The sequence below is a fragment of the Corvus kubaryi genome, unplaced genomic scaffold, assembly GCF_017639235.1.
Source record: "Corvus kubaryi isolate FWS band 111438036 unplaced genomic scaffold, C.kubaryi_AGA036_p1.0 37396, whole genome shotgun sequence".
Lineage (NCBI taxonomy): Eukaryota > Metazoa > Chordata > Aves > Passeriformes > Corvidae > Corvus > Corvus kubaryi.
In genome coordinates, this window is record NW_024581135.1 from 15,884,369 (window position 1) to 15,910,129 (window position 25,761).

At 60.1% G+C, this 25,761-nt stretch overlaps 3 protein-coding genes across 4 annotated transcripts in view; 2 read left to right on the top strand and 1 right to left on the bottom strand.

Moving 5' to 3' along the window:
- The first annotated feature begins 395 nt into the window (after positions 1–395).
- Positions 396–5,229, top strand: GMPPA (GDP-mannose pyrophosphorylase A). Of its 2 annotated transcripts, XM_042041037.1 has the most exons (13): positions 396–542; positions 611–708; positions 803–906; positions 1,301–1,493; positions 1,661–1,720; positions 1,870–2,000; positions 2,138–2,152; positions 2,747–2,881; positions 3,059–3,156; positions 3,278–3,324; positions 3,424–3,516; positions 3,604–3,772; positions 3,861–5,229. In XM_042041037.1, exons 1-13 carry the CDS (start codon positions 500–502, stop codon positions 3,959–3,961), a joined length of 1,287 nt encoding a protein of 428 aa, XP_041896971.1. In that variant the 5' UTR covers positions 396–499; the 3' UTR covers positions 3,962–5,229. The 2 variants fall into 2 exon arrangements, with proteins under 2 accessions (XP_041896971.1, XP_041896972.1); XM_042041038.1 differs by lacking the exon at positions 2,138–2,152 and having other exon boundaries at positions 397–542.
- A 678-nt stretch (positions 5,230–5,907) lies between these two features.
- On the bottom strand, positions 5,908–14,033 carry LOC121670573 (rac GTPase-activating protein 1-like). The gene is made up of 16 exons (XM_042041017.1): positions 10,681–14,033; positions 10,354–10,556; positions 10,133–10,269; positions 9,843–9,921; positions 9,601–9,654; positions 8,896–8,973; positions 8,420–8,540; positions 8,004–8,194; positions 7,631–7,792; positions 7,390–7,485; positions 7,117–7,318; positions 6,935–7,040; positions 6,657–6,789; positions 6,480–6,582; positions 6,259–6,376; positions 5,908–6,184 (listed from the first exon to the last, which is right to left on the bottom strand). Exons 1-16 carry the CDS (start codon positions 11,849–11,851, stop codon positions 6,133–6,135), a joined length of 3,006 nt encoding a protein of 1,001 aa, XP_041896951.1. The 5' UTR covers positions 11,852–14,033; the 3' UTR covers positions 5,908–6,132.
- Positions 14,034–18,692: 4,659 nt separating this feature from the next.
- The window catches only part of ASIC4 (acid sensing ion channel subunit family member 4), a 63,270-nt gene continuing 56,201 nt past the window's right edge, over positions 18,693–25,761 (top strand). Inside the window, exon 1 of the mRNA XM_042041030.1 lies at positions 18,693–19,389. Within this exon, the coding sequence (XP_041896964.1) occupies positions 18,736–19,389 (654 nt within the window). The 5' untranslated portion in view covers positions 18,693–18,735. The remainder of the gene's footprint in view (positions 19,390–25,761) is intronic.

The window sequence follows — 25,761 nt, forward strand, 5'->3', positions numbered from 1 at the left end:
ACGTGCTTACAAACCTGTGCCTGTCGCACGCCCGTGTGTCCAAGGGCGTGTCAGAGCCCACGGTGTCCCCGCACTGCGCACCGAAGCGCTGGGGCACGCACACAGCCACAGCACCTCCCCTGCACGCTCACGCTGCCCTGCGCAGACCCACGGCCGCCCCCGCACACCCGTCTGAACCATCGCACACGCATATGGCCACAGCCGCCCCCCCGCGCTGACCACCTCACACCCGCGCTGACCACCTCACACCCGCGCTGACCATCGCCGCCCACACGGCCACAACAGCCACCCTCAGCTTCAGGGGCCGCCCGGCGCCCGCGGCGCCCCCTGGTGGCGGAAGGCGGCGCCGGCGGCAGGCCCGGCGCGGCGCTGACGTGTCACAGCCACGTGCGCGGAAGTGGCGGCGGGGCCGGGCCGGGCCGGGTGCGGGGCTGGGTTGCGGAGCCGGGGTTCGGAGCCGGGGTTCGGTGCGGGACCGCCGGAGCGGAGCTGAGCTGCGATGCCGCTCAAGGCCGTCATCCTCATCGGGGGCCCGCAGAAGGGTAAGTGCGCCGGGCCCGCGGGGTGTCCCGCTGGCGCAGTGCCCCGCCGACCCCGCTCTGCTCCACAGGGACCCGGTTCCGGCCGCTGTCCTTCGAGGTGCCTAAGCCGCTCTTCCCCGTGGCCGGGGTGCCCATGGTGCAGCATCACATCGAGGCCTGCGCCAAGGTACGGGAGGCCGGGAGGCTGGGGCTGGGGCCGTGGAGCCAAGGGCGAAGTGCCATCGCTTTCCTTTCTGCTGCCTTCCTCCGTCCCCCGCCAGGTGCCCGGCATGAAGGAGATCTTGCTGATGGGTTTCTACCAGCCCAACGAGGCCCTCTGCCGCTTTCTCGTATCGGCGCAGCAGGAGTTCAAGATTCCCATCAGGTGGGCAGGAGCTCTCACACCCCTGGGGCACACACAGTGGCACAGCCTGGCTCAGCCCCTCGCCTGCCTTCTTCAGGCTGGTAGCCCCCAGTCAGCACTCTGGCACTGGGCAGCTGGGCTCTGGATGGGCACAGCCAGGCTCCCCCATTAGTTCTGCCACCTTTCCTTTGCCTTGGGCCCTGCCCTGGGTGGTTCCTGCTCCAGAGATGCCTCTCTAGTGCAGCTCTAAGCTGCCACAGTCTCCTTCTTCTGTGCAATGCCCTCATGAACCCTATCACTGCATGGCAGGATTATGTCTCTCCGGTCCCTCCCAACCCTTCCCAGCCCTCCTGCCCATTGGTGCCACTAGGCACCTGCTTCCCTAAGCCCTCCCTTTTCTCTGCTTGGCTTGTAGGTATCTTCAGGAGTATGCAGCCCTGGGCACGGGTGGTGGCATCTATCACTTCCGAGACCAGATCCTGTCAGGTGGTGCTGAGGCCTTCTTTGTCCTCAACGCAGACGTGTGCTCCGAGTTCCCCTTACAGGAGATGCTGGAGTTTCGGCAGCAGCACGGGGACATGCACAGCTTTGTCATTCTGGGTACCACAGTGAGTGGCAGTGCTGGGGAGCAGAAGAGCTGCAGTGCTCTGCCATGGGCTTAGAAGCCAGCAGCTCCTGTGGTGGGTGGGTCCCAGACCGTGAGGTCCGGGTTTCATCTGCTCTGCCTCCCTGTGCCTACTGCTCCACCATTGCTAACACTGTCCTTGTTTCTTAGGCCAACAGGACACAGGCACTGAATTATGGCTGTATCGTGGCAAATGCAGGCACGCAGGAGGTACTGGAGGGCCTTGGGGAGTCAAGCACAGCATGGGCAGCAGGTGCTGTGTTGCCTGCCTGGGTGTTTGTTCCCAGCATGCCAGAGAGGGTGTGATGCTGGGTGGAGGGGCTGCACCCTGGGATTCCTGTCTCTTCCCTCACCTCCAGGTTCAGCACTACGTGGAGAAGCCCAGCACGTTTGTCAGTGAGATCATTAACTGTGGCATCTACCTCTTCACACCTGCCATCTTCCAGCACATTGGCGAGGTCTTCCAGAGGAACCAGCAGGAGCTAGCACTGTGAGTGCCTCACTGTGCTCAGTGTCCCTCCCACCCTTCCTGCTTCCCGGGGCTGCAGCAGCACGCTCATCCTCCATTCTTTCTCTATCTTTTCTCCTTCTCTGCCATCACTCACTTGTTTCCTGGTCCTGCACCAGCTGTCCTTACCTTGGGTAAGTCTCCCTCTGTGTCTGCACTGGCTGCTCTCTGGGCTGGATTGGTCCTAGTGGTAATGCATGCTTTCCCTCCCTTCTTCAGGCTGCTGTTTCCTCTGCTCTGCTCCTGGTCAGCTTGAGACTTTCCCTCTCCCTTCCTCTCTTCCCACCCCATTCTCATTCAGCTCTGGACAAGAGGCTGAGCTAGCCTTTCACCTGGGAATGCTCTGCTCCCCTCTCCAGCTCTTTGCACCAGCCAGCCTCTCACCTCACATCTCTGCCACCACCCAAACTAAAATTGGGCTGTGCAGGCTCTGGACTGGGGACAGGATCATACACCCACCTGGACTAGGTGGGGCTCTTGCACCATCAGCTTCAGGCTCAGAGCTTATTTTGGCTGGCAGAGCCCTGTCCCTCTGCTGCTCTGGGCCTCAGTGGGGCTGTCCCAACCTAGTCTGACAGCTGGCGCTGTCCCCACTTTTGGGGAGAAGTGCATGGCTAGGTAGGAATCTGGGATTGTCAGAGCCCCTGCATTTGGGGAGCATAGGTCTGCTGGGGTCCTTGGCTGAGGCCACGTCTGGGGTGGGTGTCTGACAGGACTCTTGCTTGCAGAGAAGAAAGCTCCAATGGCTGGCAGCGTGCAGAAGTGATCCGGCTAGAGCAGGACGTTTTCACAGCCCTGGCTGGGAGTGGCAAACTCTATGTCTACAAGACTGATGGCTTCTGGAGCCAGATCAAGTCAGCTGGGTAAGGGCTGGAGCTGGAGTTGGTGCAACAAGAGCATCAAGTGATCTGTACCAGGGATGGGAGTGGAGAGTGCTCAGGCAGAGCCCTGGGGGTGGGTGGGTGGTGCTGATTTTGGATCCTCCTCTGCCCTGGTAGTGCCAGAGTGAAAATAACAATCTTCTGCTTTTCCTCCTCCAGCTCTGCTATCTATGCCAGCCGCCTTTACCTGAACCAGTACAGCAAAAGCCACCCAGAGAGACTGGCCCAGAACAAACCTGGAGGCCCTGTCATCCGAGGTACCCTTCTGACACCCTAATGCTTTTGGGGCTGCCTAGGGAGGCAGTGGGACCTCCCCTTATCGGAGAGGCAGGTGCTCCTGTGAGCTCCCTCCCCTGAATCCACTGCCTTGTGTTGCAGGGAATGTGTACATCCACCCAACAGCCTCCATCGACAGCACTGCAGTGGTGAGTGCAGGCTGGGGAGGCCCTGGGGCAGGGACACGCTCGGGGTGCTGAGGGCACTGCTGTCCTCCTTGTCCTCGTCACCTCCCTCTCTCCTCACAGTTGGGCCCCAACGTCTCCATTGGGGAGGGTGTGACAGTGGGCGCTGGTGTGCGTGTGCGAGAGTCCATCGTCCTGCACGGCGCCTCACTCCATGTAAGTACGGGCTGAGGGAGTAGGTGTCAACCCCCACTCCTTGCAGGGAGGCAGCAGCACCCTGCATTCCCCTCTCCTTCACGCCAGGACCACACCTGTGTCCTCAATACCATCGTGGGCTGGGACAGTACAATTGGGCGCTGGGCCCGGGTTGAAGGAACGCCGAGCGACCCCAACCCCAACGATCCCTATGCCAAGATCGACAGCGAGACCCTTTTCCGGGATGGACGCCTCACACCATCCATCACAATCCTGGGTATGTCTTTGCTGCATGGAATGGCCCTGGCCCTGCTCAATGAGGCAGCTTCTTCCCTCTAGCTAAACCCTTTGCATTCTCCCCTCAGGCTGCAGCGTCACCATTCCCGCTGAGGTCGTTATTCTCAACTCCATTGTCCTTCCACATAAGGAGCTGAGCCGCAGCTACAAAAACCAGATTATCCTTTGAGTCACAGGCAGCACCAGCCACCCTCTCCCTGCTGTGCCCCACAACAAGAGCCTGCACTGAGGCCTCACATTCTGGGAGGTTCCCAGCACCCCCAGAGGGGTAGGTGCAGGCCAGGAGCTCTGCAAGTGCCTGACTACTGCTCCAGACAGACATTAAAGCTGATGAGCATCAGCCTTGCATGCTGCTTCTCTTGCGGCCCAGGGACCAGCCCTGGGCCAGGGTGATGGCTTTGGGGACAGTACATGGCCCTGGCACCAGACTGTGTGCATATGCAGGGAGCACTTGCTGCCTGCACTGTCTTAGGTCCAACTTAAGTTGTGTTTCTCCACCAAAGGGCACTACCAGCACCACCTTGCCTCTCCTCACCAGTCTCTCTCTGTACCATTTGCTGTCTGCAACTCCCTGGAAGGTCTTGGCCCATCTCCAAGACCTGGGAGCTTTGAATGTGCCTGTCATGTGTAGGCAGCTCACCCCACAGGAGTAATCTGAGGCTCCTGATTTCAGCATGATTGCAACAGCCTGAGCTGGGCTCCTGCCTACTGCTGGGAAAACAGCAGTGCCAGGCTGTCCTAAGGGCACTGGCAGACACATGAGGGCTGGGTTGGACTAGCAGCCTGCTGGCCCTGGAGGGAGCTGCAAGAACACCCCTTCCCCCAGTACCACCTCTGCCCCATGGGCTCAGTGCAAGCCAGGAGATCTGCCAGCCCTACCAAGCCTGCTCCTGTCAGGTGGAGACCTGTGCCTGCTGCCTAGGCAGGGCTCAGAGTGAGGGCAGCGTGCCTCTGCTACCCTGGTGGGCCAACAGCCTCCTTCACACCAGCACGGCTGCAGCTTGGGGGGGCTCACTGCATGTCTCCCCCTGTCACCAGCCACATCCACTGGGCACCAGAGCAATCAACTTAATGTGTGTGCAAGTGGCAGAGATGTAGCACCTCACTTTGCCTCAAAAACCTGATTTTATGGAAGACTGTTTCCTCCTGAGCCTGGTACAGATTGTCTACAGTAACCAACGCTGCTCTTTATCCTTTTACTTCCCTGGTTTTAAACTCTGTGGTAAAGCCCTACACTCCACCAATGGCCCCATCATGCCTCTCACCTTCAGCAAGGCACTGCATTAGGTATTCTCCATCCATCCAGTACCATCCCAGTTTGATGGATTTGGAGTAAATCCTTGCTCCCAGCCCTGTGCCAGTTCTCCTGTGGTCCTGGGCGGGGATTAGCTGTTCCCTAGCTTTAAGCACATTAAACTCCTTCAGTTTTGCCTCTGCCTTGGATGTGTTAATTTCCTTGCCCTCTGGTGTACACTCCTGCGCTGGGGAAAACTGAGCCAAAGTACTTACTTTCAGGATTGCACATGAATTTTCTCTCGTGCCCCATCTGGTCTGGCTTTTAGTAGGGACAAAGGTTTATTGGCTGCTTGATGTGGCCATGGGGCAGTTCTCATCCCTGTTGTGTAATGCCTCTTTTCCCTAAGGTCCTTCTGCACTGGTTGCCCCCTTCAGTTATCTGGGGACGAGCCTTTCCTGGGACCTTGCTTCATTACAGCATGATCCTGCTTCCCCCTCTTGGAGGGAAAGAGCTGTACATCTCAGCCCTGCTTGCGCTTTGTGCGCCTCTAGCACTGCCCGGGCTGGAGGGGAGGAAGGAGTTAAAGAGGCCTCCACTGAGGTGCCAGGAAGTCTGGAAACACTTTAAGGTTGTCCTGCCCTGAGCAGCAACAGCTCCAATTACTTGAGGCCAACATCTGGGCTCAAAGAGGGGCCTCCCACAGCCGGGGCTCCAGAGCAGAAGAGGGCTTCAGCTTGGGTGGGAAGGGTCTGCCTGCCCTCCCAAAGCAGAGGTTCTGTGGAGCATTGCTCAGCTCTTGTCTGCTGCCCAGCCAGGCACCGGTGTGCCCCAACCCCTGGCAGTAGCAGGGCAGGACAGACAGCAGCCACAGCCAGGTGTGTTTTGCTGCAAACATTTAATACAAACCTGATTCAAGGTACAGCATTAGGGCAGTGTCCCTGCCACCACAGCTGGACAGAGCCAGCTCTGCTCCCCAGTCCCCAGGGAAGCAGAGCAGAGCTTTGAGCTCGGCACTGTCACCCCACAGGCAGCTGCCTGGTCCCGCAGTCCTCACTCCTCCCTCCAGTGCTGGCTCCGTGTCTCAAGGGAGCCACTGCTGCAGGCTACACGGGAGAAGGGAAGAACCGGCCCACCTTCCTCGGGGCCGGCCCCTGCCTGCGTGGGGAGAGATGAGTCAGGGGTACAAAGCGAGCTCCCCTGGGCCCCCACCCACACCCAACAGCACTCACGGGGGCCGGGTGGCCGTGCCCACGCAGCTCCGCAGGGTGCTGGGGAGGCAGCAGGTGCCAGCTGGGCTCAGCTGGCCTGGCTTGGGCTCCGGGGAGGCAATGGGCTGGAAGAACGGTTCTGCAGGACAGAGTGGGGACAGCTCTCTCACCCTGGTCATGGAAAACCGGGACCAAAGAAGCCAAAGGCCAGGGTGGGTGGAGGCTAGGGCTCCTGTCCTCACCACATTCACGCCTCGGGGCTGGTATTGGCACCAGGTTCTCCTGCTCTGTCCCCACAAAGCCTCTCCAGAAGCTGGGTGGCAGTGAAAGGAGACGAGCCACCACCTGGGCAGAGAGAGGTGGAAGATGGGGACATTGGCAGTGGCCAGATTACACCCCACACCTCAGAGACCCCTCACCTTGCACTGTCGTGGTGTGTCCTCCATGATGGCGAGCGGTGTGGGGTTGGCTGAGCTGTGTCCCACCAGTGTAGGGCCAAACACGCGGGACAGGTTGAGCACATCCATCTTGCAGTCGGGGCTCTGCGACACCCTGCAAGGGGGGACAGAGGGTGTGAGCATGCTGTCCAGCCCAGGGGCTCCTCATCCGAAGCTTTCCTGCTCTAGGGCACAAAGCCTGGGTGAGGGGCAGAGAGTCAGGAGATGGGGACAGACCCGTGCCAGGAGGAGCCACTCACCTGAACAGGTGCAGCATGAGGAAAGCCAGGGTATCCCTGTTGGCTGGGGGCAGCTTGCTCACCACATGGCGCAGGGCTGTGTCACTGGCAGCATCATCGGGGATGTCTGTGGCAGCACCAGGCAGCAGTGTTAGGGGAGAAGCAGTCCCTTCCCTCTCCCTCACCTTGGGACTCCTGCTCACCGGCAGCCCTCAGGAAGGCAGGGTGGAGGCTGAAGGTGACCAATGGTTCCTTGAGCCCCCGCAGAAAGTCCTTGAGCACCCCACACACCACATGGATGTCAGTCACGCTGCTGAGGGCAGGCAGCACGCCCCCAGCCCTCAGCAGCTTCCGCTTCCACTCCCGCACCAGCTGCTCTGCGCCTGGCACTCGGTACAGGCCTGTCTGGAGCACAGGGAAAGGGGCTCAGCCCCGTGGGAACCACAGCATTGCCGCCTCACCATCCTGGCCCCTACCTCTGTCAAGCCTCGTGTCTCCACCTCGGTCACACACTGCACCACCAGCGTGGGCACCAGGGGCGGCGTGGAGGGCGCAAAGTCAGCCAGCACACCCTGGGGAGAACAACGCCAACTTGTGCTGTGCCCACCACACAGCCCTGCAGCCAGGGTGGGCAGAGGCCCAGCATCCCAGGGCCAGTAGCCCCAAAGCCTCATGGGGACATGGAGAGGAGCCCAAGCACTGCTGTGCCCCCCTCACCTCACGGGGCCAGGCGTGGTGGTGAGGCCTGGGTACACAGAGGCTGGGGCACTGCTCCCGGCACTTGGTGTGCAGCAGCAGCTGGCACTGGCAGCACTTGATGGCAGTCTTCCCAAAGCGGATGCGGGAACCACAGACACCACATGGCTCAGGGCGGATCACCTGGAGACAGGGAACAGGATCAGGGCCTCCCCCTTCTTGCAGATACCCAGTACCACTTCTTTATCTTCTCCCAGCCAGGTCCCACTGTCTCTATCCATTCCCCCTGCAGGCAGAGCTAAGGCATTGGGGGATGAAGGACAGCCTTGTCCCCCACCCCATGGCTCTCTCCCCTGCCCACCTCCCCAGAGGAGAGAGAGGCTAGGTCACCCACTGTTTTGGAGGTGAACTTGTGCTGGACTGGTGGGAGGCTCTGTGGAGGTGAGGGGAAGGGGGCTGGTTCTGGCTGCCCCACTGAGCTGCCCTCAGTGTGGCTCTCCTGCCCCGCAGCATGGCAGCCCAGATCTTCATTGGTGCCCCACACCGTGGTCAGCTCTGCAGAGGCAGGAGGCAGTGGAGGGAGACCTGAAAGGCAAGCCACCCCAAATACCAGTTAGGACGTGGGGAGGCTTCCCACCTCCCAGAGAATCTCTGCATGAGACAGTGGCATTTGGCACATCCAGAGAGCCCCAGCACCACCATGGTGGGGACAAGCATCCCCCAACAGATCCCCTCCCTCCCCTGTGACAGCAGCACCTTGAGGTTGGTCCTATACTACCCGCCAACCCCCTTCTCAGCCCTCTCTGTGACCTGCACGTGTGGAGACACGATGTCCCTGGCGAGAGCGGCGTTGTGGCACCAGAACAGCAGGCAGGAGGCTGTCAGCAGAGCCTGGGACCTCAGCAGGAGGGGGCATAGAGGGGACACTCACCTGTCAAAATGGGAGACCAATGAGATATGTGTCTGCAGCCCCACAGTTCTCCAACATCTCCCACGTGATCTCTGCTCCACCTGATCCCCACCCCTGTGGTCCTGCACAGCCAGGGATGCTGCCACCATGGTTACAGGGGGAATACAGGTTTCAGGGCAGTGGTCCAGCGTAGCCAGGGATGCTGTCCCCACTGGGACCAAGGTGATACAGGCTGAAGGACACAGGCATCCAGAGGAGACAGCTGAGCACTGTCCCCACAGCATCCACAGGACTGAGGGCTGCAGCATTGCCTTCTGGCACGGGGAAAGCCCGTCCACCCCATCCCTGCCCAGGGCATGCTGGGGTCTCTACTCACGGCATTGTGGGCTACCACAGAAGAACGGTGCCGCTTTGCCATCACCACAGGGCCAACCTGAGGGGCCAGGGACACACGCTGGAAACAGAAGATACTGTGAAGAGCAGGCAGAGACCCCCCCCTCCCCAACTTTTCCCCACACCCCAGGGTACCCAAGCCAAGCAGCCTCAGCCCAATAAGAAGTCCCAGTCTCACCCTACACCCCAGCATTGCATGCCCCACATCAGGCATCATGGAGACCCAGGCTTCCCCACTGGGTCAGAGCCACCCCTGGGGCTGGGGGAAGCCAGGTCAGGCCTGCAATGCAGAGGTGCAAGCAGAGCAGGGTGCAGGATGCCCGCACATGGGAATGAATTATTGAGGAGCCCAGCTGGGCCATGCTGGAGCGTAATGGAGTTTCTATTGATCGTGGGAGGTTTGCCGAGAGACGATGCTCCCAGCCCAGCATCAATAAATTAAATTCCCTGCCAGGCTCCTTGCAGCGTCCTGTGCTGGGATGGAGAAGTATCTGGGTGTCCTCACCTTGTATAGCACAGGGCCAGCACCCCAGCCTGGGCTGCACACTGGGACCTGGGTGGGCAGAGGGACTCAAAGGGCACATTGCAGGAGTGTGATCAGAGCTGGGGGATCCTCACCCACACAGGTGCACAGACTCCACCTGAACACCAGCCCCCAAAACTGCTGCATCCCAGCATTTCCTCATACCTGCCTCTCCGTAACTTTGCGCTTCAGGGTCCGCACCACCGTCATATCAACATCCTGAAAGGCAGCAGGGAGTCCGGGGCTGCATCAGGCCAGGGGCATCCCCAAAATTAATCTCCAGCTCTGATAGCAGGCGTCCCCCCAACCATGGATATACAAAGTGGCTGTGCCACTGCAGAAGTGGGGCAAAACCACCCCCTCACTGCTGGGGTGAACCCTGAGACTCACAGCAGAACACTTCTTACCACGTCATCTTCAGTGCGGTCATAGCTGATATCCGAGTGGGACAGGAGGGACTGGCACGACTCGTCCACTGCAGATGACCTGCAGAGTGAGCTCAGCTGGAGCAATTCCCCTCCAGCCAGCACCTATTCGTGCAGCTGCTCCTGGGAGCCCACAGCTGATGCCTCTGCAGAGCCCAAGCACCACCTTGCCCAGCCAGCCCCTCAAGCCCAGCAGTGCTGAGGGGGAGAGGGGCACAGCCGACCCCAGGGCTGCCCGAGGGGCTCCGGTGAGGACCACCATCCCTGCTCACCTCCTGACGGGTGCCAAGGCTGCCCCAAGGCGCCGGCCAGTCAGGGCACTGAGAACAGAGCACTGCTCCCTGCTCAGTGCCTCGTTGCCCCATGGCTCCCGCATCAGCAACTCAAGGACCAGCTGAAGTTTGCGCTCCTGCAAGTTAAACAGGGTGGTGGTGAGCGGGCTGAGGTCCCCGCAGCCAGCCCCGCAGGGCACCCCTGCGGCCAGCCCCCTCACCTGCTTTTCTAGCTCAGCCTCTGCCCGGTGCCGCTTCTTCATCTCCACCTCCACTTGGTTTCGGGCGTGCTTGAGCTTCACCTCTAGTGTTGCCCGCTCGGCCTCCACACGGGCCAGCTGTTCGCGGGCACGACGCCCATCCTGCTCCAGCCGGCAGCATCTCTGGCGCGTCGCCTCAAAGCACCGAGCGATCCGGATGTAGTCTGGGGACAACAGCAGTGGGTGGTCAGCCGGGATGGGGGGCCAGCCCCCAGCTTCCCCAGACCACGCCGGCGGCAGAGACGAGGGTGCCGGTGTGCCCCGGGCCGAGGGGCTGCACACACCCACCTTCCTCCACGCTGCCGCCGAGCTCCAGGAGCTGCAGCCCGTGCTCCAGCCGGGCCAGGAGCTGCCCGCAACGCTGCCGTAGCATCCCGCCGCCCGGGATGGGACGGGGCCGGTAGCCAGGCACCCCCTTTCCAACTATCCACCCGCAGCTCCTGCCCCACGCTCTCCTCCGACCGCTGGGATCCTCCGTAGGCCCCCGAGACGGCGCAGGCTCGGGGGCAAGGGGCCCTCCCGGCCGGCCTATGTGGGCCGGGGGCCGGGGGCCGGGGTGGAGCCCGTCCCGGCCCCGCCTCCGCCTCCCGCCGCCACCGGGGTCCGACCCGCCGGCTCGGCGGCTGCTGGCGCGGTGGGGCATTCTCGGGATCTTAGGGCGTGGGATGCCCTGGGGTGCGGGTGGCAGCACTGGCTGCAGGGTTGCGGAGCAGGGTGAGGGTCGCCTTCGGGGGCGGAGGATGCCCAGGCGCTGGGTGTACCTGATGAGAGCCCTTAAGGGGTGCAGGGGCAGTGGGTGCTCGGTGCTCGGGGGGGTGCAGGGGCATCGGAGGGACCACCGGGCGCGGGAGGCACTGGGGGTGCCGGGGTGCTGGAGAGGGCACCATTTCCCCATTTCCCCATGCCCGCATCCCGGGAACGGCGCGGGTGGGGCCGGAGGCGCCGATGTCCTTGTCCGCTGTCCCCCAGCGCTGTGCCCCGCATACAGAGCGGCGGGCGGGGGCGGCGGGGATCCCCCGCACCGGCTCTCCCGGCCTGGTCCTTGTCCTGCAGATGGAGCCACCTCCCCGCCGCAAAGCCCCGTCGCTGCCCGCGTTGCCCGTGCTCTGCCCCCGGGTCCCCTGCTCGGGGGGTCCCCAGGGCTGCCCCCGGCCCCGCGCCCCCTCCCTGCCGCAGCCCCCGGGCCCTGGCGGCCCTGCTTTCTCGCGGGAGGGTCCGGGCAGGGTGCGGGGGGCGCCGGTGAAATGCAGCTCCCCCTCCCCGGTGCCTGTCCCGACCTGCTACGAATACCGGGAATAGCAGCGGGGCTGGCGGCAAGGCTGGGCGTGCAAGTCCCTGCACACACAGACACATGCACACATACAAACACACACAAACACCTCGCAGACTCCTCGCGGGCCTGCACACCTCCCCGGGTGACTCTGACCGGGAGAAGAGGTATTGCAGCCCGTGGACACATAGCACCAGGTCCACCCCAGCACCTCGGTGTCTCTTGGGAGTGGCTGTGGGCTCAACAGGCTTCTCTCCCTGTGCCAGTCCCTCAACCAGAGTCTAGACAGTGACAATAAAGGGCTGTGGGCGAGTACTACTACATGTCAGGGATGTGTCTCAGGCACTTGGTGAGAAAATAGCCAGGATCCATAAAATAGCTATAGGGTCTGTGTCACTCCAAGGGCTGAACTTAATCAGCATTTGCAACTGAGGTTGTGTGGTACCAGGGACACTGGCTAGGATACTGCCTGATGGGTGCTGCTGCCTGGACCCCAGACAGTCCCAAGGCACGGTCCCCCTTTGGGACAGAGACCATCAGGAGGCTGGGAGGGGCTGGAAGCACCCTGGCAAGGCTTTGCTCCATGCTATGCCAGACCATGGGGAACAGAGGGTGTTTCTCAGAGAAGCTCCTTCCTCCCAAGGTTGAATATGAGTCAGGTTTTGGAGCGACTTTAATTACTACTGGATCGATAGGCTCAGCATGGCCAAGCAAAATCCAATCGCAGCCCTGGGGGCCTGCCTGCTCAGCCCTCCCTGCCCACTCAGCCCTCCCAGCCTGCCTCTGGGGAGGCACATGCTCCCTCTCTGTGGATGCTCCTCAATCCCACTGGCCCAGCACCCAGCCACGGGAGGCGGGACGCCATCCTGCATCTGAAGCCAGCACCCCACTTGCTCAGCCCTAGCAGGGGACACACATTCCTGAAGCAGGGCAGCAGAGGGAGATGCCCCAGCCTCGCCAGTGCTGCCCATGGGAACACACACACACCTGAGCCCCTTTCCACACTCAATGCATGGAGCAGGTCTGTAGCCCCAGACCCACCTTGCACCCTGGGCACAAGCCTGGGAACCCCGAGGAGGGCAGAGTGCCCTTGGCAACATGCAGGCAGCCCCTCTTATGCACAGGGATGGGTGGGGGGCCCTTGCCACCCATCCTGTGTCCCCACCACTGCCTGCTTCCCCCTCCCAAGCCACCCTGGCTTGGCCAGGTACTGCATAAATAGCTGTTTGTGTCTCCACTCGGCCCCTGCGTGGGAAATAATATCGGCTGATGGAACATAATGCCCTGCTTCACATGTTCAATTTTATCATTTTCCGAGGCAGGCAATCTTCGTTTAAAGCTGAATGGGCTGGGGAATGTTAATGAAGCGCCGGCGCTGCTCTGCACCGCACTTTATCTCTTCGAGAATAATTTGGGTGAGCTCGGAAATAGAGTTCCCAGTCCCAATTCAAGTGGCAGCAGCACCGCATGCCGATAAAAGTGTAATTCCTGGCCAGCGCATGGCCCTGAATACATGACAATTTAACTCTTGGGGCCCCACTGGGATATGCTGCCTGCAGCTGCCTGCTGCCTGCTTTGGGGCCCTCTGCCCTGTGTGTCCAGCACCTGCGTGGGTGCTCAGCCCAGGCAGGATGGGGTCTGTTGCTCCCACTCACCCCAGCCACAGAGCAAAGTGTGCAGACCAGGGAGGAGAGATAAGAGAGCTGGAGCTGAGCTGGAAGAAATTGGTCTCCCTGGACAGACAGGACCCCACAGGCAGATCTGCGGGGTGCTCTGGGATTGGGGCTCTGCTAGGAGAGGGATGCCCCAGATCCAGATGCCCAGGCACTGAGAGAGAGGGATGATGAGAGGGAAGGGGGAAGGGGCGGGGTTGGGGAACAGGCAGGAGGGAGAGAGCAGGGGTGATAGGTCCAAGGGAGCATCACATCTAGACAGGCTGGCAGAGCCAGGTGGGTACTCATGGGCAGAGGGCACATGGCTGAGTGAGGGACTCCCCCAGGATTCCCCTAGGCCCCGGTGATGATTGAGGAGAGCAAGGATAACTTGCAGAAGGTGTTTGCTGGTCCTGGAAGGAGAAATTCAGGTTAGCAGGAGCAAGCAGCTTTGGCCCCAAAGAGAAGGCCTTGGGTGGTCCACCTGGTCTTGCTTTGAGCCCAGCCATGGTCTGTCTCCATCTTTCTCCAGCTGTCCTCTGGCAGCAGATCCCTGCACGAGGTGATCCTGGGGTCCTGCCTGGACTTCACTGTCCTGGTCCCAGCTCCTATGGGCTGCAGATGCAGTGGGTGGGTGCTCCCAGGGCAGCACAACATCCTCAGAGCAATGGTCCCTCATATCCTCAACCACGGCACCCTGAAGACAGTGGGAAGGTGGCGTCTTGGCCCATCAAGGAGTCAGCAGGGCCTCTTGGGCACCACTCTGGGCCCCCTCTGGCCGGGCAGTAACAGACCCTTCCCCTGGGAATGAGCAGGGCGGGCAGGTTTCCAGCACCGTTAATCAGGGCTGCAAGAGCCGGGATTAATGTGCACTCCAAGGCTCTCCAGTCCCAGCTGTGATCCAGCCCTCTGCTCTCAGCCAGAGCCGCCTCCACGCGCTGAATTATCAGCCTGAGTAATTAAGTGGAGAGCTTTGTTTTAATGCAGACATCTGATGCCTTCGCACCGAGGAGCACAACAACTGTCGCGGGTGTTTATGCTCCGTGCAACACATCTGGCTCACAGGGAGAAAATCCATCTCCACCGCTGTGTGAGATTAAAGGGAACGCGGCCCGGGAGTGGAGAAAGCGAAGGATGGCTCTACAGCCAGCGTGGTGGGCCGGACCTATCCCCCTGTACCGCCCCACCGGGTGCTTGCACCCCGCCAGCAGGAGGCTCTAGTTCAGGGCTACCTGGCAAAGCACGCGTCGCCTCCGTGCCTCGGCACGCAAGGCAGCACAATGCGCTGCGAGATGAGGAATAATTACGAGCTTGGAGATAAATGGAAATAGGGCAAAATAAAACATGGGTTTATCAGAAGTAGATGGTGCCTGGCTCACCTGATACCTGCTGCTGATAAGAGAACAGGCTGCTGGAGGAGGAGGGATGCAGATCTGAAAGCAGCCGCTGTGCCATGCAGAAAATTATTGCTTTGCACAGATTAGGGGATTAGCACCAGTGCAAGGAGCTGGAAAGAGGCTGGTGTGGGAAGAAGCCAGGCTGCAGGGAGAGAGGAGATAGCATGCAGGGGAGAGGATTCTGCTGGGACCACTGTGGATGCGCCTCATTTAATAGCTTCCTCTGTTGCCCCAAAAGTGGGGGCTGTGGGGAAATCTGCTGATGCTGCACAAACATAGGTCTCTTCTCTCTGCTTGGCCCCCGAATCACTGTGCTTTGTTCATCACACCCATTTGGGATGTCTGAGTAGTCTCATGGATTTAGTGGTTTTTCTATGGGGCAGCTTGGCTGGCCTGACACCAGGGTGAGTTGCGCCACCGTGAGCCCCTTCTCCATCAGCTTCCCCCAGCATTTCATGATCCCCAACACTTTGTGAGTGCTACCAGCAGAAGGATTCCCTCACTCGCTGCCCCGTGGCAGGGCTGTTTCCATCAGAGAGCTTGCCATCGCCTTCAGCCCCTCCAGTCCCTGGCTGCTTGGCACTGCTGGGACAGGGGAAGGGGCTGAAGGGGACAGAAAGAGGGACTTCTCAGTGAGGGGAAAGGAAACTCCAGCTGGGAGTGTAACTGCCGCGTGGTGTTCCCAGTGAGAGCATCAAAGGAAACCCATTGAGAAAAACTGTTTTAAAGAAGAAAAGCTCCAGGTGGTTTCCAGCAAAAACCACACTCTGGGCTGCTCCCCCACTGAGAAAAACATGTCAAAATTTGGCAAGGGACCTCTGACCCTGTGCTGATCTAATCAAGGAGCAAATGCCGTTGTGGTTGAGTGAAGCTGCCTTGCCGAGGCTCATCTGACTCCCCGTGGTGTTGAGCAGTCAGGGCTGGTGCAGTTCTGCTCCCAGAAGGGCTGCCAGTGGGGATCATGTGCTGGAATACACTGTGCCTGGACACGGAGACACTCGAGGGGCTTTGGCAAAATCTGGCAATAAAAACAGAGCAGGGGGTGTTTGAAGGAGCGGCATAAAATCATCCAACTCTCTGGCAGCCTGGGGTAATTTGAGGCTGGGAAATGTGAGCTGAGGCAGCAGGGGCCACATAGCCACCTCCAGGCAAGCAGGCTGATTTATTGCCTGCATGAGCCGAAATTGCAGCCCATGCTGGGGGGAGAGGCAGGACCAGATCCCCTGCCTAGAGATGCTCAGGGCAGAACAGCAGAAATGCCATGCATAGTAAACGCATGGGAACAGCTTGAGACATCCCATCCAGTCATGCCTGGCTGGGCATGACTGCTACCCATGCTCAATGCCTCTTCCCAGCCAGAGCTCTGCAAGCAGAGACCATGGCAGGGGCAGAAGTGCCCTGAAGCAGCCTCAGGCATGTGGAGGTGGTGGCCCCAAACAAGTGCAGGGGGGCACTGGGCTGGCTATAGGCTCTGTCCCATAGAGATACATCCAGATTATCCATATGCAACACTGGTGCTCCTGTCACAGCCAGCCCGGGAGCCAGATCATGGAGCAGAAGCTGCAGCACATTCACCTGGATAGGAGAAGAGGGGCTGCCCTGCTGGCACTGCAATCACGGGTGCCACAGGATGCCACCATGCTCCCCTTGTGCCCAGGGCTGTACCACCTCCCTCGCCTTCTCAGCTGCACCCAGCCCAAGCGGGGGATGGCTGTTCCCACCAATTGGAATTAGTTCCCTGAGATGCTATATCAAATGCTTTAATAAAAGCCTGATATTTCATACCTCTGGTCTCTTCACCATCAATTTATTTAGCAATTTTACCCAAAAAAAAAAGGCTATGAAGTTGGACTGGTAGATTTATTCTGTGTGAGCTCCAAGCATATCTTTATTGCTCCCTGTTCCCTTGCCCTCGAGGTCCTCAGAAGCATTTTTCTCTTAGTATTTGCTCTATTATGTTACTAGGGATGAAGCTCTGTTGATGGGCAGTAATTGCCTGAACTGCCCTGCCTTCCTGTGATGAAGATTGGTACCTTACCAGGAGCTGCCTCCCTGCTCTTCTGTCCTTCGTCACAACATTATTGACTAGGAAAGTTCATTAATGAGACTCCTAATGACTGCAGCTGTGCCAGCCCAGCCCACAATGCTAACCTCTCCCATGTTTTCCCTTGGTGGCTGCTTGTAGGAGGAGGCATTGCAGGATGTTTGCTGCATCTTTGGAGCCATGTAGGTGACTGAGCCATTTCTAAAACCCTGCTAACCTTTTTTGTCAGAGGATTCTCTTCCTGCCTGGGCTCTCATCCCCCTTGTTTTTCACGATCAACCCCTCCAGGCAGGCTGTGTTGGCCAGACAGTGCAGGGGATGTCTAGGTCAGCAGTGGTTGAGAGGTTTTGGAGGTCCTGGGAGCTTCCCTGAGGGTCCTCTGTCCTGGTGTTTGCTTTGCTGCCCACTGTCCCAGCACCGGCAGCCAAGAGCCAGGCTGGCATCGAGCCAAGCATGATGCCGGGATTAGGCACTGCCTCCTACAAATGAGCTGTTAATTATCATAATCTGGTAATTGAGAAAAATCTAATTATGCAAAACTAATGGATTTAAAGCTGTGCTGGGGAGCACAGGCCAGGGGAGCACAGCTGGGCAGGGCCAGTATCGCCAGCACGTGGCTACAGACACTGCCAGGGTCTTGCAGTGCCTTTTGCTCCACTCTGAGGCCCTGTGGGTGCCCAGCCGGCTCCGAATATCTGCAGGAGATCCCAGTCCTCTTGCTCCCCTCCAGCCCCATTGGGCCTGGGAAACACCTCTTCCCTGTGCCTGAGCATCCTTACTTCTGATTTTCCCATCTTCTCTCCTGGGAGGCTGGAGAACACAGCCCACCATCCTATCTTGTGTGCCCTCCCTGGCCTCACAGACACAGCTCTGCTCTGTGGCTCTGCTCTGCCTCCACTGTCAGCAAACTGGTGCTGTGGGATCTGCTCAGACAGGGCCATGTGTGGCGAGCTCAGTAGGGAAAAGTAGCATCTTTTACTAGACCAACTGAGATGGTTCAGAAAGGGACACAAGCGTTTGGGTACACAAGTGCTTCTCACCGCTAACAACCAACTGTTTCTTTCAGCTTCAATGCTGGCCTCATAAAAGATTTTGCATCTTCCTGTGCAGTGTGAAGGTGAGGGATGCTGAGTGGTGCTGGCCCCTCCACCATGTCAGATGTCCTGGCCTCGAGGTAGCACCATGCCAGAGAGCCTGGCATCATCCCTGGGGTGGCATGCAGGTGGTGCCAGCACCTGGCACTCCCCAGAGGTCTGTGTCACTGCCCCCATGTGCTCTGCCACCCCTCACTCTTCCCTGTGCTCATAGCAGTCTGGCCCCTTGCAGCTTTGGGGGATCCCAGAGGAGGTGCTTGAGTCCAAGGGCGCAGGAGCTGTGGTAAGAGTGACACTTGACATCTTGAGTTCTTGGCCAGCCTGATGAGCTGTGCTTCAGAGCTGTGCTTCTGCAATGCTGGTGCAGAGCTTGGAGTTCCCCCACATCTCCACGGCCAAAGACAGGTTTCCCCCCAACATGTGCCTGCCCAGGCACCGCTCCTGAGCCCAGGGCCATGCAGCCCTGCCCAGGTGGCATCTACATGTCCTGGCAGGGGAAAATGAGGAATTTGCTGGTCTCCCCCTCCCTGGGGAACCCACACTAAGTGCACGGAGAGGGTGGAAATGAGCAGGACTCCAAGTAATCGCCCACAACCCCGGGGGACAGGCAGTGAGACTGCCCTGAGCTTTCCAGGATGTTTCAGTCTCTGGCTGCAGTTCCTGCAGGATGTGGTGATCGCTAAGTACATCTGTGATCTCGGCACTCAGCGAGCTTCCTGCTCGGGGCAGGGTGCGGGCGGCACCACCCCGCACCAGTCCCGCCCCGGCACTGCTGCACATCTCACGCCGCACAGCCCGCCTCGCCCGGTGCCGTGACGGTCACCCACCCCTCAAACCTCGTCTGGCCCCTCGGGCTCAGCGGGGAGAGGCAGAGCCGGCCGGCAGCATGTGGCTGGAGGAAGCCCAGAGGCCTCCCCCACGCCCCTGGGGTTCCCCCTGGCCCTCTGCAGCCCTTCCTGCGGGGGACTGCCCTGATAGGCACCCAGCACGGGATGTCCCAGCCCCACGGCAGCCCCCGTGCAGCCTGGAAGAGTTTGCCAGCCGTTCCACCCTCCACGGCATCCATCACATCTTCCGGCACCGGCGCTACACCATCCGCAACTTACTGTGGCTGCTGGCCTTCCTGGGCTCACTGGCCCTCCTTATTCATGCCTATGCCAAGTGTGTGGGCTTGTACTTCCAGTACCCCCACAGCACCCAGCTGGAGGAGGAGACGGAGCACAACAAGATCTTCCCCGCCGTTACGATCTGCAACCTCAACCCTGCCCGCTTCTCACAGCTCTCCAGCCATGATCTGTACTGGGCAGGGGAGATGCTGGGGCTCCTGGATGGCGCTGGCCAGCCCCTGGTGCCAGAAAGCCCTGAGAGGAGCAGGTTGGAGGCTCTCCTGGGGTCACTGGCCATGAGTGAGGAGGAGGAGAGCCATCCCTTCCACCTGGAGGAGTTTTATGAGCGCGTGGGCCACCAGCTGGACCTGGGCGAGATGCTTGTCCGCTGCACATTTGCCAATGAGGACTGCAACAGCAGCGACTTCCAGACAGTGAGTGGCCAGTGGTGGGACATTCCAGGGGGCTGGGAGGGTTAGGTATGGCCCCTGGGCTGGCACCCACAGCCTAGTGCACTGCTGCAGTGCTGATAAAGAGATCCTAGCCCCCAGTGATCAGGGATCAGGGAAGGGGAAAGATGTCAGGCACCTGTTTTGGAGGGCTGTAAGGCCTTGGGTTTGTTGGGGCTGGGGCAGAGCCCCATGCGGAGGTGGACTACGCTGGGCTGGAGGGGCTCTGGCAGCGCTCGTGCTGTGAAACTGGGCTGAGAGGCACAGAGAAAGGGTAGGCTGGGGGGCCCAGCCTTGGGATTTGCCCAGACTGGATCAGCCCCAGCAGAAGCAGGCTGTGACCTGCAGCCTTGCACCAACCTGCCTGGGAAGCTTGGCTCCTTACCTCTGCCGTGGGTTCTGGGGGAGAGCCAGGCTCCTGAGGGCTTGCAGAGGGAGGGAAGGTAAATCCGGGCCTGGAGGGTTTTAAAAGGGAGCAAAGCATATCCCCTCCTAGTAGAGCAGGCACCAGGGGATGGGCTGAATCCAAGTGGTAGCGTAAGTGAGCGGAGGAAGGCACAATCCTGCCCTCCTAGACAGCGGGAGGACATGCCTGGGACATGGGCACAGGGAGGTGGATGAGCCCCCGGTGTTATCAGAGCCAGAAGAAGTAAAAAGCTCATGAAAATCCCATTGATGGACACCACACAAGTTCTCTTGGCATGGATGCTTGGCACAGGTTTGCAGGATCTCAGCTGGGCCAGGGTGAGGGAGAGTGGCAGCCCTGGCCTAGGGCTCCGAGCCCTCCAGGCGTGGGGACAGCTGACACACAGCCGGAGCGGCAGGCAGGGCTGTGCAAGGCCAGTGCCCCACACCAAGAGTGGCACCCAGCCCTGCCGTCCTACTGCCAGGTGGGCAGCCTTGGGGGCTGCAGCCTCCCCGGGCAGTGTGTGGGTGCCCACTACCGCTGGCCCTCCCAGCTGGCAGCTGCTCCAGCTTGGCATACGCAGAGCTGGGAGCTGGGAGGGTCTCTAATCTAGCCTGACGCCTTTGCTCATCACCCAATGAGAACAAAGCAGGGCTGTCACACTGGGCTCTTCACCAGGTGTCAGGCAGCTGGGGGGGGGCACAGCTACATGCCAGGAGGGCAATGCTGGTGAGGGGGCACCTGCACTCACCTGTGGAGGTCAGCTCTTGCAGGGCCATAGCTGCTCTCACAGTCCTACCACTGTGCCACCCTCCACAGCCTTCCCACTGGCTGCACAGCCTCCAGTGCCCAGCCAGGTGTGGCAGGGTCACCCCAGTGCATCAGGCAGGCTTGGGTGGGATGCTGGCAGGGCAGAGGCAATGCCCAAGTGGGAGCCATCTCCTCCCTTCTTTCCTTTTTGCTCCTGAGTCAACAGCAGAGGATTACTGGGCTGTAAACAAGGGGATCAATGGTGCTGATGGGAACATTTCCTGGTAATAGCTCTGGCCTGTAAAACACAGTGCAGGGGGAGGAAGGGGAGGCTCTGCTCTCACAGCAGTTAACCCTTTCCACCCATGTGCTGGCTTCTTGGTGCCTTGGCTTGGATTCACTGTGGCTGGGCTGGATGATGCTGTGCCTTGGCTTGGGCAGGCACTCTGAGCCTCTGGGCACACAGCAAGGTAAGCGCTGTCAGAGGTGGGATGCCAAGCTGGCAGTACTGGAGGAGGCATCCTGACCTCTATGGCTGTAGGGTGGCTGGCCCCTGCTGCTTGGAGGTGGCTGTGAAGAGGCAAGTGTCATCCCAAGGAAATGCTTTCAGCACTGCTGGGAAATGTTAAGGCCGTTGTAGAAGGATGCCCGGCTCCGGTCTGTGCATGGGAGACAGGGCTGCTACAGGCAAGTGGAGAGATGCTAACACCTGCTGTAGCATCTCCTGGCTCCTCAGCAGAGCAGAGGGTGCCATCAGCCCTTCTTAGCAGCCCAGACTGCAGGGCTTTGGACAGGTGAAGAGGTTTCTTTCTTCTGGTTGCAGGGGAGGATGCCCAGGTAAAAGGTTACTTTCGACTTCCTTGAGCGTGTCCCTGAGCACCTCTCCTGCAGATCTCAGCCCTGCCTGCTCTTCTCACTACCACCCCTCTAGGAGCAATAGTACCCCCCAACAGGCTCCAGGCTCAGGCACCAGCCCAATCTCAAGAGCTCACTGCCCTTCCCATGCCACAGCTTCCCACCTCACTGCCAGCTACCCTGCTGCCTACTCCATGCACAGGCAGCCCTGAACACACCAAACCCCTTTCACACACACCTGCTGTGCCATTGCCCCAGCATCCATGCTTGCGTGTGCCCAGAAAGCACCCCTGCCTTGGCAGGACTCGCCATCTCTGGTGCTGCCCTAGGACACTATCCTGCTGTCACACAGCCACGCTGCTGCGTGCCTCATGCTGTCTCTGCAGCCTGGGCAGGACAGTGATGAGTGCCTGGCACTCGAGCAGATGCCTGCATCCCACTGCGGACACAGGCTGGTCACGGTGCCCTCCACCCACCCTGCTTGGGGCTGGGAGGTAAATGTCAGCCTATTTTTATCTGCTCCCCCATGGGTCGCTGTTCCTTCCATTCGGATCAGCAGATGTGCCTCCATTTTCCATCCCACTGGGGACCAGGCTTAATCTCCCTGATTTCATTTCCTTGCTTCCTAGAGCTGCCCTCCCTGGCTCTGGGCAGTGGGGGATCAGGGACTAATCCTCCCAGAATGAGTCGGGCTGCGGTGGGCTCTCAGCGTCACAGCACGGTGGCTCCCAAGGGCATCACCTGCTGGTGGTGAAGGCCAGCTCCCCACTCCAGGATGGCAGGGGCTGCCTCCTTCCCGTGGCTCAGCCAGGCTGCGTGGGGCCAACCTGTTTGTGAAAGCTGGAGAAGGCACTGGGGTGGGGTAAGGATGTGCCATAGGGTTTGAACAGTGCTGGCTTGTTGTGAGGCTGGGGACGCAAGACCTAGAGGAAAACCCAGGCAGCACTGAACAACATCAATGCAATGTGTAGCCAAGAGCACAGGTAGCTGAGCTGCAGCTGAAACACTCCTGGTGGGCACTGTCTGTGTAATTATACCTGTTTCCAGTGGTTCTCCTGGCCAGCACGGTGCAAGGCAGCACCGAGGGGCTGGCGTGGCGGCCGCAGCCACGCACTGAGTGATGGTGTGTGTAATAGCAGGGCTGGCAGGTAATAGCAGCCTTGGAGTCCATCAATAACTCCACTCCCTGATGGATGCCGCCCTCCCCTCTTCTGGCACAGCTGACAATTAGTTACAGCAACGCTTGCCACTCTCCCCACTGTGCTGGCAAGGTAGCGTTGGGGTTTTTGGCTGGACCAGGAGGTAGTTGTGCAGGTCATCCAGGTACCCTCAACTTCACTCCCACCTTCGTGCCTCACACAAGAGCAGATTATTTAATATTCTATTAATAGTTTTACCCCCTTAAATTATTGATCAAAATTTACAGCCAGAGCTGCCCGCTTCAGGAATCAATCTGGCATCCTGCATAGTGAATTGGGGGCGGAGGGGAGGCGGAGGGGACAGCCAGCCAGGCAGGGGGCACGGCATGGGGGCAGCACAGTGTGGGGCTCCCTGGGAACCCTGCTCACCCCCTGACTCTGCTAAACTGTCTTAGCACGATGTTCTCAGTGCTTCTCCTCTGTGAACAACCCAAGCCCTTCCTTCCCAGCTGGCAGGTGCCAGCAGGCCCTGTGCAGCCGGCGGGGACAGCACCGCTGTCTCTGCCACCCAGCCACTGCCTGCCCGCTCACACCAGCTGCCTGTGGGAGCATCTGTGCCCCAGCTCACCTCCGTGAATTATTTAAAGCTTCTCCGGGTACTGCAGGAAGATGATAACATCAGAACTGGGGATGAATGGGAAGCTGGGGACATGGGACAGCCGATGGGGAGCTGCTCCTGCCCATGCCTAGAGTCTGTGGCATCCCTGGATGCCACGCTGGCTTTGGAGACAGGACTGACCCCTCAAGAGCAGCGGCTTGGGACTGGAGCTGGAGAGGAGATATGACCAACACAGGAGAGGAGTGTGTTACCCCTTCCACAACACCCAGGATTGTCCCCAAGGGTGCAGACAGGGATCTGAGGCAGGCAGAGGTGTCAGGGCCAGCCAAGGTGCCCCAGTGTGGGGGTGGTGAGGGCGGAGGGGCGCAGGTGGGTGGCCCCCGGCCCTCTCAAGGCTGATTGCGGATCCGCCTGGCAGGGGATGCGGAACCTGCCGAAATAGCGGATTTAATTATCTCCGTGGAGCAGCGGGAAACCAGTGAGCAGGGAGGGGGTGGCGGGTACACGGTGCTGGGGCGTCGCAGCAGGGGGGCAGTGAGGGCTTGATCTAGCAAGGCTGTGCCCCACACAGCCCCCAGCTCCAGAGCAGGTACTCCGCACTCCCATGCCAAGAGCCCCCTTCCTGCTTGCCCTGTAGGAAGGACACAGCCCCGTGCTGCAGAGCAGCCCCCTCAGTCAGGGTCCCCGCACAAGGCTGGGGATCCCCTCAGCTGTGTGCCCCCCTGCAGCCCCCTCCCCAGCCCCAGCCCTGCTCAGTATGCTGCACGCTCCCTCTGGGCACTGGGCAGGAACTCTTCATTTCACACATCATTTCCTGCCGCTGCTGCAGAGGCACCTGCAGCCCTATCCCCGTCCCCCCTCGGCTGCCCCTATCCTCATCCCCTTGGCATCAGCCCCCCAGCTGGCCCTGGGACTGCTTGGTGCACACTGCTGTCCATGTGCCCTTGGCACTGCCCATGGCCATCCCACACTGTCCCCTGGGAACCGCTCCTTTGTCACCACCTGCCATCCCTGTACACTCAGCTCTAATCCTTGGCACGATGCCCCATCCCCTCTGCATTGTTCCCTTATCACTGACTGCCATCCTTGTCCCCTTGGCTCCACCAGCACCTCCCTGCTCCCTTGGCCCCTCTCCTTTTCACAGGATGCTCCTAACTGCCAACGCAGCCAGACTCCCCCTGCCTGCTCTGCTTTGATCCCCAGCCAGGAAAAACTCTGCTTTTCTCCCAGGAAATGGGCTCTGGCACCCCAGCCAGCCTGGACCTGGGGTGCTCCTTGCTGCACCAGCTGCTGCAGCACACAAGGGTGCCCGGCCCCGGGGGTCCCCAGGTCTCGAAGAGTTAACAGGCAGGGGCTGGGAGGTGAGGGAGCAGCAGAAGCAACCAGGAGTGATCAATACGGTGTGTTGGAGCCGTGCACAAATCGCAGCTTGGAGCCATAAATCTCCCTCCCGTCACATGCGATGAGGATGAGCAGGGAGCTTATCTCCTGGCGACGGTGCTGCCAGCCGCTCCTCCCACACGCGCCCCACCGCGCACTGCCGTGGGACCACGCCAATCTGGATGGGAGCTGCGGCCTCCCGCTCCACCAGGCACCCCACCGTCCTTGCAGGGTCAGGGGTGGGTCAGTGGTGGGGAGGCTGGCGATGCCCAGGCATGGGTATAGCTGGGCTGCATCCATGAGGACCACTTTTGTGGGAGCATGCATGTGGATTCAGACAAGGGCTGGTGGCCGGGGTGATAGACTGGCTCTGGGCAAGACATCCTGAAACAGCTGAAGCCACCCTGTCTTTCTGGCTGCTCCTGCCAGCCACTTGGGATGAATCACGCAGGACGAGTGAGTCACCTGCTGGCCCCGTTGGCCTTGGCCACGCTGGCAGCAGAACTTGGCAGCAGCATCCACTACACTTCCTCACCCTCCCCTTGGCACAGCAGCAGGGCTGTTGCTGCTCCACTTTCTGCAAGGCAAGAGCTGCGAGGAGATGTCCAAGGGCTTGTGGAAGAACAGGCAGCGCAAGATACATGGCAGGGTTGCCAAGAGTGAGTCCAGTGCTCTGTGTGTCCCTTCCCAAGCCAGATGCCAGGTGACCCCCATTCCAGCAGGAAACGCTCCAGGCAGGCTCGGACTATAGGCATGTGGCAAACAGCCTTCTACTGGTGTCTGGCCAGGATCAACTTAATCTGTCCAATCCAAGGAAATCCAGCTCATCCAGATCTGGAAAGCACCAGTGCCTGGAGCAGCAGGCAGGCAGGTGGGCAGGCAGGCAGGCTGCACTCACAACCCCATTCCATGACCCTGGCCAGGCTCCAGCTGCCCCAATACAGCGTGGCCTGTCGTTTTTGGGAACTGGGGTGAGGCCAGGGCTGCTCTGTGCCAGCAGGCTACTGCCCAGAGCATCCCTCAGCTGAGCCAGCTGATGACCCTATGCCCAGAGGAGGGCACACATGTTGTTACTTGCACCACTGCATGTGAGCCCATAGGCTCCTGCAGCCTCCTGCTGCAGGCAGCACTGGCCAGTGGTGCCCTGGCCAGGGGAGGACCAGGATGTGTCACTGGGTGCTGGCCAGACCCCAGCAGGAGACAGTCCT

Excerpts from the sequence above, each read along its gene's own strand:
- GMPPA (XM_042041037.1), top strand. The coding sequence starts at position 500 with ATGCCGCTCAAGGCCGTCATCCTCATCGGGGGCCCGCAGAAGG. Across the intron at positions 907-1,300 it reads GAGTTCAAGATTCCCATCAG|GTATCTTCAGGAGTATGCAG; the intron begins GTGGGCAGGAGC and ends CTTGGCTTGTAG. Across the intron at positions 3,157-3,277 it reads TGGAGGCCCTGTCATCCGAG|GGAATGTGTACATCCACCCA; the intron begins GTACCCTTCTGA and ends CTTGTGTTGCAG.
- LOC121670573 (XM_042041017.1), bottom strand. The coding sequence starts at position 11,851 with ATGTGTCCACGGGCTGCAATACCTCTTCTCCCGGTCAGAGTCACCCGG. Across the intron at positions 8,974-9,600 it reads GCAAAGTTACGGAGAGGCAG|CGTGTGTCCCTGGCCCCTCA; the intron begins GTATGAGGAAAT and ends TTCTGTTTCCAG. Across the intron at positions 8,195-8,419 it reads TCGTGTCTCCACACGTGCAG|GTCTCCCTCCACTGCCTCCT; the intron begins GTCACAGAGAGG and ends CTTGCCTTTCAG.